Source organism: Canis lupus, chromosome 18 (assembly GCF_048164855.1).
Source record: "Canis lupus baileyi chromosome 18, mCanLup2.hap1, whole genome shotgun sequence".
Classification (NCBI taxonomy): domain Eukaryota; kingdom Metazoa; phylum Chordata; class Mammalia; order Carnivora; family Canidae; genus Canis; species Canis lupus.
This window is the reverse complement of record NC_132855.1, coordinates 29,871,756-29,886,716: the sequence shown is the minus strand read 5'-3', so window position 1 is coordinate 29,886,716 and position 14,961 is coordinate 29,871,756. Positions and strand designations below refer to the sequence as shown.

General features: G+C 35.7%; 1 protein-coding gene across 3 annotated transcripts in view; it reads left to right on the top strand.

Annotated features, from left to right (window-relative positions):
* Window positions 1–14,961, top strand: part of BZW2 (basic leucine zipper and W2 domains 2) — a 62,921-nt gene that overhangs the window by 20,504 nt on the left and 27,456 nt on the right. The window contains exons 1-3 of one of the 3 annotated variants that reach the window (XM_072783900.1): window positions 557–649; window positions 3,243–3,307; window positions 11,577–11,753. In XM_072783900.1, the coding sequence (XP_072640001.1) occupies window positions 3,250–3,307; window positions 11,577–11,753 (235 nt within the window). In that variant the 5' untranslated portion in view covers window positions 557–649; window positions 3,243–3,249. Of the gene's footprint in view, window positions 1–556; window positions 650–3,242; window positions 3,308–11,576; window positions 11,754–14,961 lie in introns of those variants that run through there. The other 2 variants (XM_072783901.1, XM_072783902.1) reach the window with 2 other exon arrangements.

Here is a 14,961-nt window from a genome sequence, read left to right as displayed (position 1 = left end):
AATGTGTGTGTATATATACACATATGTTGTACGCCAAATAAATTTTGCCTCTGAGGATTCTGTTAAACTCTGATTTAAAAAGTGCATATTGGTAGGGCAGCCCGGGTGGCTCAGCAGTTTAGCGCCGCCTTTGGCTCAGGGCCTAATCCTGGAGACCCGGGATCGAGTCCCACATCAGGCTCCCTGCATGGAGCCTGCTTCTCCCTCTGCCTGTGTCTCTGTCTCTCCCTCTCTCTCTGTGCCTCTCATGAATAAATAAAATCTTTATTAATAAATAAATAATAAATGAATAAAATAGTGCATATATACGTATGTGTATATGTATTTTTAGTTAGTTGTTTTCAAGTTGTAAATTATAATGTGACCTAATAAAAATAAGCTTTTGGCCTCATAGAACTGTCTTTGTTATTCTTCGTTACTTTCCCAGGTTTAAGCTAGCACAGTTTCTTATTCAGAGTGCCCCTGCTTCTCTTCCACCAGAGCTTCAGTGAGTGCCTTATAAAGCCTGACCCTCACTGAAGCAGATTATAATGTAGCACGAACTGCTAAATTTAGAGACAAGCCAAGCTTCTGCTCTAAATAGTAACAGCTGAGCAATACAGACTTTTGGTGAACAGAATATCTTCATTTAATCTTTCAATACCAGTAGGTGAGTTTCTGTTTGTGTTTGTTTTAAATTGTACTGCTGTACACGTCAAAATCTTTGTATGCTTTTTTGTTTACACGTTATTATTTTGTTTTCCACATGTAGTATAGGAGGCTGTGAGAAATAAGGTCACAAAACTAAACCATGAAGAAACAAACTTGTATTTAGAACTGAAGAAAGTGTAAATGGAGCTAAAGATTTTTGAAACAGAGTAATTCTGTCATAGGCTGTTTTGTGGTAATTCTTCATCAGAAAAACAGCAACAAAATGCCAAGGTAGAGTTAGAGAATTCTGTGAGTTTATATTCTGGACTGTAAATAAAACTTTTAGAAAAGGCTCGCAGTTCTTTTTTTTTTTTTTTTTTGTTCCAAAGTAGAGACATCTTTAGCAAACAGTAACTTTGCAGCATGTTCACTTGCTAGAAAAGCTTCAGGCTACTTGGAGTATATTTTTGTTATATCGCAGTATGAGATCTAAACTCTTTAATAGATATTTTTTCTTTGCTAGCCCAAGAAAATATTTTATGATATTTGTAGTGTTTGGGAGGTGTAGAAACAAGAAACACACACATTCATTATAAGTACCCCAATGAAATCTTTGCTAATCTAAAATGAATCTACTAAAAATGCCAACAAGGAAATTTCTGTGTATTGTAGTGAATGTAAATAATGCAGCTGTATTTCCAACCTCCAGCAAATAAAATGAGATTTCATTGATGACATTTATTGCGTTTATAACTATTTCAGTATGTAGCTGCTACACCACCCCACCCCGCTGTGCTGCCTCCCCCCCAGAGGATCACTTTCTCTACTCTTTGTTCTAGATCTGTAATGCTATTCTATTGTAAATGTTTGTGGATTTTGTCTCTGCCAGACCCTGTGCACATTGAGGGCATGGATTTGGGCTTAGTCAGCATCTTTATGTCTCATAGCATGATATATTAAGTTCACTATAGGATTAATAAAACTTCTCTTTCCTTAAACCATAAAAGAAATTACTTTTTGTGTTTGTTACTTTATTTTTTAAACAATTTCGCTTTTAAAATTATGATTAAAGTTCAAGTGATAAACAGATTACTTTCTGTATGAGGATAGATTTTCTTTCATGGTGTAGAAAAGTTTTGGCATATAAATTGAATAATTTTTACATGTTCTTAAGGATCTTTTTAAACTTTGAGACATAATTAGTTTGCTTAAACACAGTACATTTTCTTGATTGTTTAATAGTGACTTAATTAAAAAATCTAGACATTTTCAAATCACAATTTAAAAAGAACTTTGAAAGGCAATTAAATAATTTGCTTGACATTTTCTTAATTACATCGTCTTCATAATTTTGGCAATCTGGATATATTTTCAAATTATAATATTAAGGTCACAAGGTTATTCTTAATTTGTAAGAGGTCTTATGGGGCAGGATTTTTGTTTGTTTGTTTAAACTTTTTTTTGAAGATAAGTTAGTCATCCTTGAATTTTCCTTGTAGAGAAAAGCAAATATTATGTATATTCCCTCTTTAACCAAAAAATTACACTCCACACTTTTATTCAGCTTGCTTTTTTCCATTGACAGTATGCCTTGAACATCTTTCTATGTCTGTGCAACAGCTTATTTGACAATTATTTGCCAAATGTGAACTCTTCACTTGGTGTTGTTTTAGGTGCCAAACATACTGTTTTGAGTAAAACCTACAAAGTCCCTGCTCAGATGGAGGTTACACTCTAGTGGGAGAAATGGACCATAGGCAAACAGCTCATAGTGAATGGCAGTAGCACAGTGAAATGCTACTAAGGGCTGTGAAGATAAATAAAGCTAGATAAGGAGAGAGAGAGTGTTTGACAAGGGGCACCAGTAGTGGAGGGACCAGGGAAGACCTCTGAAAAAGGAAGCACTCAAATGAGGGCAGATAGTGAGCCATGGGAATGGCTGGGGAAGGCCCAGAGGAGAGGCAGCCTTGTCTGGCAAACTGAAGAAGACAGCAGGATGGCTGGAGCACAGTGAGTGGTAGGAGAGACACAGATGTCTGAAACATGATCAGAGAGACAACCAGGGCAAGAAATGTAGCATTGCATTTAGACCCTAACTCATTCCTCTGTAAAGCTTCATAACTTTCCATTTGATGGCTTCTTACAACTTATTTAACCAAACCACTGTTTATGGGCATTTAGCTTTGCACATTTTTATTCAATAATCCTGCAACTAAATCCCTTTACACACGAGTGCAAATGGGCATAAATACGCATATCTGTGTGGGTGAAATAGTAAACTTCTTGTAAAAGAATTGCTGAACTCAGGTTATGTACATGTAAATGTTTACATTTGCCAAATGCTTTCCCCCAAGTACAGCATGGAGTTTATTCCCTATGCCAAATTTTATGTCTGTGGTTGCTTTCCCTCTGACTCTTGTCAACACTAGATGTTATTCAATTTTAAAAGTTTGGCTAGTTCAACAGTTAACAATCACACCTTGCTTTAAAAAAGTGTATTCAGGATAGCTGAGGTTGAATGTATGCTTATTATCCATACAATTTTTATGTGAACTGCTTATTTGAAATACATAATCTTTATTTTCTTTGTTGTTTTTTTTTTTTTTTTTTAGAAATTTTATGAATAAGCATCAGAAGCCAGTGCTAACAGGCCAGCGGTTCAAAACTCGGAAAAGGGGTAGGTTGTGCTGTGTATTTGCGTGTGTATGGGGCTTTTTGAGAGTGAGTTAAGTTCTGACCAAGTTATGAGATTGGGGAAGGATTAGAATTATCCTTGTTTCCACTGAACCTCCCTACTTACCTTCTTTTGAGCTCTGGATGTAGAATCTGAAATTCTGTGTTCAAGCCTCTGAACAGCCAGTTATTTGTGTTTGATTTTGGACAGGTCATTTAACTTGTCTGAACTTGGTGTCTATCTACTAAAGGAGGATGATTCTATCTGGTCAGGTTTCCTCACTCTCCTATGAAGCTATGAAGATAATAGATAATAAAATCTACTCATTTTTGATCTCAGCATTTGTATCTGAGTTTTGCTGTCTCTGTTGCTCTTAAGAAAATGTTGAGAACAAAGATGGTAAAGCTTAGGAGAAAAGTAAATGCAGGAAGGAGATATTGATGAGTTTTTACTCTTAAGGACTTAAGAAGTCAAATTAAATTGACTACCTAAATATCTTTAAAACTCAGGATATTTTCAAGTGTCTTTTATTGTGGGAAAAGTAGTAAGAGGCCCCGTTTGGTGACCAGTAACATTTCTATTTGTATGAGTGGTTTCTTTTTCTGTTATGTTCATCTTACCATCCTCTCTGTGTAAAGAATAGTTTTACATTTTTCATCAGTTTTGCATAATTATATAGAAGTCCTTTTGGGCTTAGAAAAAAATAGTTGAGCCATAACTTAATAAGGAAACTTTTTTTTAAAGGGAAACGTAATATGAAATTATTATGTTGACTAACACTGAGGACAATAACTGAAACATTTAAGAAAGTATCATATAGAAAGATGAATGATGATTGGATATCCCTCTGTAGGCCTCATTGCTGATTATGAAGCATAACCGCATATAATGGACAGCAAGTGCTAAATTGTTGAATCGATAACCCATGTTATATGACTTTGGCATTTCCAACATTGAGGTAGCCCCTGCAGCTTATGCTCTCTTGCGTAAATACTATGTCTGCATAAGTAGCAAGTCTAACCTGGCAAAAGGTAAGGAAGTCTCAATGCAATCAGTCATTTGGAGTAGAGGAGTTCACCAGAGAGTCACTGGATAGCAGTGGAGGCTACATTTAACTCTTAAGTGCTGCTTGCTGGGAATTCACATTCCTACTAAAAAATGAACATTAAAAAACCGTGAAGTAGCCAAAAGGTGGTCATTTGGCACAGTATGTCTTGTGATTTCCCCTTTTCCTTTTTTTTTCATTCCTGTCTCATCCCTATAAGGTAATACACATGATGGTCTGAACCATCTCCCTCTGCTAATTCCTCATCTTGGTCTTACAAACTGTGTCCCCACCACATTTCCCGGTTGAAATCCAGATGCTGGTATCAATACAAGGCATTACAGTCAACGCGCCTTTATTATCTCACTGTTTAAAGCTGTCATGGGGAAAAAAATGATATGGATATTTCAAAAGGACTTCATCAGCAAGGAATGATGTAGTTCAGAAAGCTAATTATAGTTAGGGTATTGTTGAGCCTGGTAATGTGATAATATCTAACATATGCCCAACTGTGAGGTGCAGAAAGGTTCGCCTTTGCCTGCCCACTGGGGGAACGTGTTAATCTCAGACCTGGATCTCCAGCTCGAACAGCTTTAGAGCAGCTTTATTCGTGCGACGCTGATTCACGGTAACTGAGCTTAAAAGCCAAGAGAGGGCCCAAGGATTGCACAACAGCAGACTTGATTCAACAAGTAAACTGGCCTTAGAGTCAGTCTTTAGTTTTGAACTGGAAAGGTTTTCTCTGATTCTGAGATGGTTTGTCATTTGGTGGGCAAGATTGTGCCTGTGTCTTGCTGTGCTGGAATACTCTGAGAGAGCTACCCAGAAATATATATTATTTGTCAGTTGATCTGGATTTATATAACTCAAGTCTGTTGGGGATTTAAGTGGCACTTGAGCTATTTTGTGCCAAACTGCTGGCTGGAAAAAAAAAAAATGGAGTCAACCTCATTTTCTACACTTCACAATGGTGAATTGCCTCCTGATGATTTATCATGTTTTGGCTTTTCTTTTGCTATTATGATAAATCTGACTTCAGATAAATGGTTGGCAATTTTGTAGAGCTGAGGCAAAAAAAAAAAATCTAGTGAGGATATTTCAAGGTCATTTTCATAGGCTGTCTTCTGAGGTTCTGTCTTCAGTTTAAATCTGTTTGCTAGCAAAGCTGCTAATGCTCTTCCGTGCCAAGCTAGTAAAAAAAAATGTATTTTCTATTGCTTAACATCAAAATTAAACATTATGATAGGACACATTTAGAAATCCATTCAGACTCTTTCTTTATGAAATATACACATCTTGTTTATGATACGACTTCAAAGAAATTATGTTTTCTAGTGTGGCTTGTGGGAATTTGAAACAATGGAAATTTCTCCCCTGAGCCATTATTATGTTTAGCTAAATGAAATATTTAATAACAGAACTAGCCTCCCTATAAATTTTGTAGAGAAATTGGATTAAAATTAGTGAAAATAGGAGAGAAAAAAATGAACAACTGCAGGCATCCAGAGTGAGCATATACCCTGGGTTCTCCCTGAGATTTTTCATCTGTCTTGGCAGTTTTGAGTCACTCTTGGATTTATAATAAGTGTTAGCAACTAATCTAGTATACCTTCAAATGTTGAAATATATATGTTTGTATGTAAATATAAATATGTAAATTATACAGGTATGTGAATAGTTAGAAAACCCATGATTGTTCTTCATTTACTACACTTAAGTGACATTCAAAAAAGGATGTAAAACAAAACAAAAAAGGATGTAGATTTTGTTTTCATCACTTAATTAACAGTAGGGAAAATGTTCTATTAACCAGTTACGGAGGTTTCCAGAGAAAGAAATATGGTTAGGTAACTTGCAGGCATATTTGAGCATCAGAAGTAAGCCTGTTTCTCTGTCAGTATAAGGGCCAGCATGACTAACTCTGTAGTGTCACGCTTGTGATTCACCAACACAGTGTAAATTTTAGACCCTAATTATATAGTTCCCGCTTCAAGGGAGGTTTGACCTGCCAAACGGAAACTCAAGGAAGTTATAGCATATTTTCACTAGGATTTTATTAGTATTTTTTGCTAGACTGTCCTCAAGTGAAATACAAAGTACGTATAATGTTTCAGATAAAAAAGGAACTTGGGAGTAAAATGTCCTGTTTCCCCAAACTTTAATCAGTGTTCTTGCCATTTTCTTGTTGGGGAATTTTGTATTCCTCTGGATGGACATTTTATCAGGTCCTTTTCAACCTACAAAAGAATGATTAATCCTCGCATGCCATCACTACTTTGTAAGATTCCCAAACTGCACAGGATTATCTTGATCTGATGCATGATTGCTCACTGTTGAAGTATCTTCGGCCATGACATACTGTCTTCCTTCTCTTACTTTCCTCTTCCTTGGCAAATCTCTTGGGAAAACAGAACTGAAACGAAGGGCTTTGTACAAACACAAGTTTTTTTATGTTGTCTCTCCGATTCAAAACCGAATGCTCTGCATGAATTCTTAGCATAGCCTAGATTTTTACCTGGTTACTAACTTTCATTTTCCAATGCCTCACATTCATCATTTTCAAACCATCAAAGTCTGCTTCTCCACCGGGGCAGCATTCAAGGACGTTGTAGAGCCATCCCGGGAATGGCCTCAGTTGGTTTTGAAAGCCAGTTACGGGACACTAAACAACTTGTGGCATTTTGGCTTCTCCTGTTCTCATCAACAGAAAGAAAACTTTTTCTGTCAAGGGGGAAGGAGAATTATCTTTTGGCTGGACCCCAAGTGTTAGGGGGTAGTGTCCCATGCTTGCCAGTGAGTTCCTTCTGTGCAGTCACCATTTCCTCCTCTGGCTTCTCGTCATCTGTTCCTCTGGAGTTCCCATTCTTTTCCTCCCCTTCTACAAAACAAGCCCTTAATTATATTTTTTTTCCACCGTCAACATTTGCATGTTCTTGGCTGCATAATGTTTTGCTTAGGGCATCAAAAGGACTTTTATCTCTTGTTCATGAAAAATAATGTTCAAGTTACATCTGTCTTTATGGCATCTTACACAGTGTGACTCTGGTACTGGGAATGCCATTCTTCTCTGGCTTCTCTGATGCTGTGGTGTTTAACCCCTTACAACTCACCCTTTCTACTTGACCGGTCTAAGGAGTCAGTCTGTACAGACCAGACAGGCACTGTCTGGTTTTCAAGGAGTTTTGAAATGTATCAGAGTCACCTGGTTTAAATGTTCAAACCATCCTGCAAAGCATGTTACAGCAACAGCAGATCGTCTCCCCAGAGGAATGCCTTCCACTCTTTATATGCTTTTTAAAATTTTTACATTCATGTGACCATGTAACATTCTTACATGGTTATTTCCTGACTTTGCTGTGGGGGGGGAGGGTATTATATCTGCACTTGATACTATGGAAGATAAGGATTTAGCTCTCTACACAGCCCTACCCACCTGCAGATGTCTCTTTGTTTCTCTTTACTATGGGTTGGTTTTAGTCAGACCACTGTTTCCGGTTTGTATTACTGTGACTTTGTGCATGCTAGTCACAGTTCAGCTATTCCTTGATTATTCCTCTTTTTCTGAACTTCATTTTGTCTTTGGAGTTAACATTTCCTAATTTATCCTTTTTTGTCAGTCGTCATTGGCCGTATCTTAACACTCAGTACTGACATTTCCCTTCATTGCGTAAAAATCTTTGAATACAAAAACTTTAGGAATTCTCATCATATATCATTATACTATCAGAGGGAAATACCCTCCCGGGCGGTTTGCCTTCCAGGTCAGCAGTACAGCTGGCAGTATGAAATGTTGGAAATGTCTTTTTACCACTCTCCAAGAGAGTCCTGTTGCCTGGCTCATATTTTTTTTTCTTTTTCCTGGGATCTCATGACTTAGTAAGATCATGAGATCATGAATGATTCTCATTTTGGTAGAGTGTCTGCTTCAATAGCTTTTTAGAAAGGAGTGTATGAGAAACATCATTTTCAAGGCCATGAATGTCTCAAAATCCATTTATTCTGCCTTTACATTTGGTTGATAGCTTGACTGAATCTCAGACTTAAGAGTTTGGAAATCATTTTCCCATAGAAATTTGAAGAAATTTCTTCTGGTTTCTGGTATTTCTATTGAGCAATTTAATGTCATTCTGTTTTTTGATAGTTTGTATTTGCTTTGGGGTTTTGCCCCTTAAACTTCCAATAGCTGCTTTGTTCCCAGCATTGAGATTACATGATAAGATAGGAGTCTTATCGAGTGTCCTCTTTGAATCTTTGTGCTGGGTGTCCTACAGCTGTTTACTGAGAAACTCATGTCCTTCAACTGTTTAAACCTTCTTGGAATTTTTAAATCATTTCTTTCCTTTAAAAAAAAAAATTCTCAGAGTTCCTAATTGGTTCAGTTGGCAGAGCATGCGACTCTTGATCTTGGGGGCTGTGAGTTCAAACCCCACATTGGGTGTAGAGATTACTAAAAAAAAAAAAAAAAAATCTTAAAAATAATGTCATTATTATTTGAACATTTGACTGGTCTGCCCTTTTTCTTATCTTTTTTGCTCCTATTTAATAGGTCTTTTTTTCTTGACTTTTATTCTAGTTTCTAAAAGATATTCTCAGCTTTCTCTTTCAGCTCTTGTATTTAGTTTTTAACTTTTTCTATCATACTTTCCATTTCCCAGAACTTCTTTATTCATGAAAGGATTCTTCGTTCTTTGACATTTTATTCTTCCTTTCCTCTTCCTCCTTCTTAACAGTTGCAGTGTCCACTTATCTCTCTAAAGGTATTTATGATAGGATTTTTGTGAAGTTTCTGGTTCATCATTTGCCCCTCCTTTCCACATCTAAAATCATTTTCTGAAAGGGGAGTGAAAGTGAAGTCCTTTGAATTGAATCCTACCTTTACCTTTAATTTAGTAATTTTTTTTCTGCCTCTTCTGACCTCTGATTTGTCATGTTCACTTGTTTTCAACAGTATGTGATCCTTGCTTTGTTTAGGATCTGGCTCCAGGAGCCCCTGCTTGGTTCAGTTGGTAGTGCATGGGACTCTTGATCTCAGGGTCAAGAGATAGAACCCCACATTGGGCACAAGAATTAATGAAAATATAAATAAAAAATAAGATCTGACTCCAAATTAACCTTCCACAAGAAGTCTTTGAGTCTGCTGAGGGTAGGAAGCTCCATGTATCTATATCCCTAAATCCTCTGAAGCCTTTTCTGGGATTCTACAAATTCAGAATTATTTTCATTATAATAGTGAGATACCTTTTGCCTCTTTCACATATTCACTCATGGTTTATGGTGGTTTCCCAGAGGCTACATGATGTGTGATATCACAACAGATTGCACTCCGTGGATATGGGAATCCATCTGTCTGCTATTAAGCCAAGCATTAAAGAGATTAAACAAAGCCTGTCTTCACACTATTTTAATTTGATAAATATTTTAAAATTTTGTTTTAATTTCTATAGAGTAAGTATCCATAAAAATAACCTCCTTACAGAAAAAAGCTCTTTGGAATCCTCAGTATTTTTTTAACGGTGGCAAGGGGTCATGAGAACAAAAAGATTGAGAACATCTGCTCTGAAGCAATAAATATATATATATATATATATATATATATATATATATATATAGCTATATATATATAGCTATATATAGCTCATGGTATATATTAAATATTTAAGTGTCCTGGAATAACTTATCTTATAAAAAGAAATAAGTGTTCATTACATGTGGAGAAAAGGAAATCTTCATGAAATGTTGATGAGAGTGTAGAGTGGCATAGCCAGTATGGAAAACAGAATTAAAGTTCCTCAAAAAAATTTAAAGGGGCTCCTGGGTGGCTGAGTTGGTTAAGTGCCCAACTCTTGATTTCAGCTCAGGTCATGATCTCAGGGTCCTGGGATCCAGCCCCGCATTGGACTCTGCTCTGCAGAGAATCTGCTAGAGGATTTTCTCTTCCTCTTTCTTCCCCTTCCCTCCCCTCTCATGTACACACACACTCTCTCTCATAATAAATAAATCTTTAAAAAAATAAAATAGAACTACCATATAATCCAGTAATTCCACTCCTGGGTATTTATCTGAAGAAAATGAAAACAGTAATTTTGAAAAGATATAGTCACCCCCATGTTCATTGCAGCATTATTTACAGTAGCCAAGGTATGGAAACAGCCATACCTTCTATCCATCAATGGTTGAATTGATAAAGAAAATACGATATATACATATATATAATAGAATATTATTGAGCCATAAAGATAAGGAAGTCTTGGGACAACCTGAACAGTCCTTGAGGGCATTATGATAAATGAAATAAGTCAGAGACAAATACCATATAATCTTACTTATGTGTGGAATCTTTCAAAACAAAAAACCTAAACTCATAGAACTGACAGGTGGTTGCCAGAGGCAGGGAGTGAGGGGCAGGCAAAATGGGTGAAGGTAGTCAAAAGGAACAAATTTCCAGTTGTGAAATAAATAAGTTCCAGGGATGTGATGTACAGCATGATGACTAAAGTTAATGATACTGTATGGTACAATAGAAAGTTGTTGAGAGGGAAGATCTTAAAAGTGCTCATCACAAGAAAAAATAATTCTAACTATGTATGGTGGTGGATGTTAACTAGACTTACTGTGGTAATCATTTTGCAAAATAGACAAATACTGAATCATGCTGCACATCTGAAACTGATATGTTGATTATAATTGATATACTGATAATTGAAACTAATGTATGTCCGTAATAATAATAATAATAACAAATAATAAAATAAAAAAGAGATGTCCCTCTTTATTTCCTCTCCTAATCTTTATTTTGTTCATTTGTTTATTCTCCTTTATTCTGAGGCACTTCTTCCTGAGTCATTTTCTTCTATCCTAAATGAAACAAAATTTTAAGTTTTGATCGTTACACCTTATTTTTTCTCAGATAGTTAGGGTTAATAGATTACATTGGCCAATCCTATGTATGAAAGAAATGATCAATTATCAATTTTATTGTATATTAGAGTTAATATACTCTTCTGGTCCTTTTAAATAGAAAAATAAATTATTTGATCAAATAAATATTTAATCAAGGGGTTTCAAAACCTGTAAATCTAGCAGAAAAGCTTAGTTGTCTTCCAAGTTTTAAATAATCAAACCGTCAAATATAATATCAAACTATCCAGTGAACAAAGGAAATGTATGGTTGCATTTGGGAATAGGATTGTAAATAAAAAGAATAATTTTGTAACTTATTTATTTTAGATGAAAAAGAGAAATTCGAACCCACAGTCTTCAGGGATACACTTGTCCAGGGGCTTAATGAAGCTGGTGATGACCTTGAAGCTGTAGCCAAGTTTCTGGATTCCACAGGCTCAAGATTAGATTATCGTCGCTATGCAGACACACTCTTCGATATCCTGGTGGCTGGCAGTATGCTTGGTAAGCCGGGCGTTATAGATTCTTCTTGTAGTACTTTAAATTCCATTGAAATGTTTCCTTACAAGATAGAATCTTTATAAATTTACATTAGTGAGAGTTAATAAAAAATAGAAATGGGAGTCTCTACAATTTTTACCTAATTTACAGTTTGGGGTGATAGTAGTTTGTCTGTAGAAATTGTTATTGGTTAAGAAAGGCATAGAAATGACTATTTTTGTTGATGTCACAACACGGCCACTTTGTTGTATAGTGAAAGGCCAGGTTCCCATGCATCTCTAATTCTTAAATGATCTGGAGCAGATATAGGAAGAGTAATTGCTGTAGTAGAGTATAACTTGGTGTATGTCTGCTAGTTCCTTCCAATATATTTATTTAACCCCCGAATACCTAGTACCTTTTTTTTGAAGCCATCCTTTTTTCTTGTAGTGAAATGTAACTGTGTCAACAAATTTACAAGTAATCCTCTGTTTTTCATTAAATGCCATTTAATCCATAAATAATAAAATATTGGAAATATGGTTTAAATCTGGTTTTTAAAAAATGTACAGTTGTGAATATATAGTTAAAAGGAATAAAGATAAAAGTTTTAAAAATTATTAGAGATGGATTAAAAGCAAAATAATCTTATAAAGCAGAGGCATTAGAGAAGAAGGCTTTAGAATACTATTTGAGTGACCTGGTATGTTGACCTAAATGTTGATTAGATATCATAATGACCCATTCATCTCATATTTATTCCTTAGAACTTAGTTTTTATAAGTAGTTTCTGTGGTAATCATAAATCACGAGAAGTGGTCAAATCTGCTAGGCCAGTGATTTTTCAACTGCCTAGAGGATATTTGCAAATGCGTAGAAATGTTTTGGTTGCTGAAAAGACTTGATGGTGGAAGTAGGTATGCCACTTACTTTCCCATGCAAGGGATATTCAATATAATGAAAAATTGCCCTGTCCTATGCGATATCAGCACCTTTCACTGAGAAACACTGTTTAAGCCAGCCTACTTTAGGACAAGATATATACTTTCATCCATTTTGAAGTAGAGCCATACCTTAACTCTTCCCTCTGAAAAATCTCTCCATTTTGGTACATGCCTCCACTACTCCCAGGTCCCCTTTTGATCTGTATAGCTGGTTTTCACTACATACCACGTTAGTTTTGTTGCTGTGATTCATAGTAAAGATCTCACCTTTCCACTGGATAATTCAAGTCCAAGTATAAGATCTATATGTAATGTGTTCAAATCCCATGACCCAGAGATAACAGTTGTTAATATCTTGATTAATTCCCTTCTTGAAATCTCTTTACCTATGCTAATTTTTGAGAATGGGATGGTATTATAGAAGTGATACTCTGCATGGCTGTTTTTTGTTTATTCAACAATATATTATTGCCTTTCATGTCCATGCGTGTTACTTTAGATGATTCCAAGAAGAACCAAAACCATACTAATTTTGAAACATATTTAATTTGTTCCTAGTTGTCTTTATTGTAAACAACAATATAATCAGTATCTGTATACACGTAGCTTTATATTTTCTTATTATATCTTTATATATTTAGCAAGGATTAATGAATTGAAGGATATCTCTGTCTTTGTCTACCTATCTGAGAGAGAAGACCAGCCCTCAAAAGCAATATTCTAATTAACATTTTATCAAAAATCGTGTTCCTACAATTTACCTATACCTTTAGCAATATTAGGTACTCTCAAGCTTGTCAGTTTTAAAATTTTTGCCAATTAAGTAAGTGATATTTTCATTCAAAAATTTTAAATCAATGGTGAAGCTGAACATTTTCTGATGAGATGGTTCGCTTTGTATTTCATTAATTATGATATACTTTGGTTGATGTACTGGTAAATTCTCTACAAGAATGGTCTTCTGCAGCCCCGGTGGCTCAGCGGTTTAGCGCCACCTTCAGCCCAGGGCGTGATCCTGGAGACCTTGGATCGAGTCCCATGTCCAGCTCCCTGCATGGAGTCTGCTTCTCCCTCTGCCTGTGTCTCTGCCCCTCTCTCTCTCTCTCTGTGTGTCTCTCGTGAATAAATAAATAAAATCTTTAAAAAAATAATAAAAAATGCTTTAAAAAAATAATGGTCTTTGGCAAGTTTTGATTTGCCAAAGTCACTCATGACTATTAGTCAATCCTGTAGACCATTTTCAGTTCTTAGTGCTGACCTTCTGTCGTGCTGGAAAAGTTTACTTTTTTCCCTTACATGACCTGTATACTTCACATTGATAATCTCAAAGCTTCATTAACCATCTGTATAATGATGGTCAGCAAATTGATAACTGTGGCCTCAATTTTGCTTCTTCACTCTACATGCATATATCCAAGAAGGTAGGGTAAACTATGTGGTAAGACTTAAAAGCACAGCAGGTCCAACCCCTGGACACCTACCAGGTTGAGGCCTATGATGTAATGGAGAAAGCCAGCCAGGAATAGTCTTTTTATATAAACACTTTGTTTACTTATTGAGTATGGGAATTGTCCTCACACCTACACAAAAAATTTACCTTCGTGCATTGTTCTTAAAACAATAGTCCTCATGGTTTTTCAGTTGTATTCTTTGAAGAGTAGATACAAGAAATATTTTTTCTTTCACTTCTATTTTGAGAAAAACAGCAGGCCCACCAAAATTTTAGAAAAAGCAAATAATATTTGGTTCTAGCATCAGAGTGAAAAACTTAATGCAAGCTATAGCAGTATTATTAATGTGTAACATGTTTTGTAAAATAATGCAGTTTTTAAAACTTGTCTTTTACGGGACCTGGATGGCTCAGTTGGTAAGCATCTGCCTTCTGCTCAGGTCATGATCCTAGGGTCGTGGGATTGAGCCCCACATCAGGTACTCTGCTCGGTGGGGAGCCTGCTTCTCCTTCTCCCCCTGCCTACCACTCCCCCTGCTTGTGCTCTCTCTGTCAAATAGATAAGTAGATAAAATCTTTTTAAAATTTTTTTTAGAAAGCAAAACTTCCTCTTAAGGAAAAAGACTAGTTTCAAAATCAGACTTTTCAGTTATGTAACTTCTGTCAGACAGGAGTCATTAGCCCAGAGTTTTTAGATTATCATCTTAATAAAATTTTGTTCCAGGTGGTTGTATTCATTACATAGGGCTAATTAAATCATGCATAAATTAATTGCATGAAAATAGATTTCTGAACAAGCTGACTTTTCTAAAAAGTAATTTGCTTATAAAACTGTATG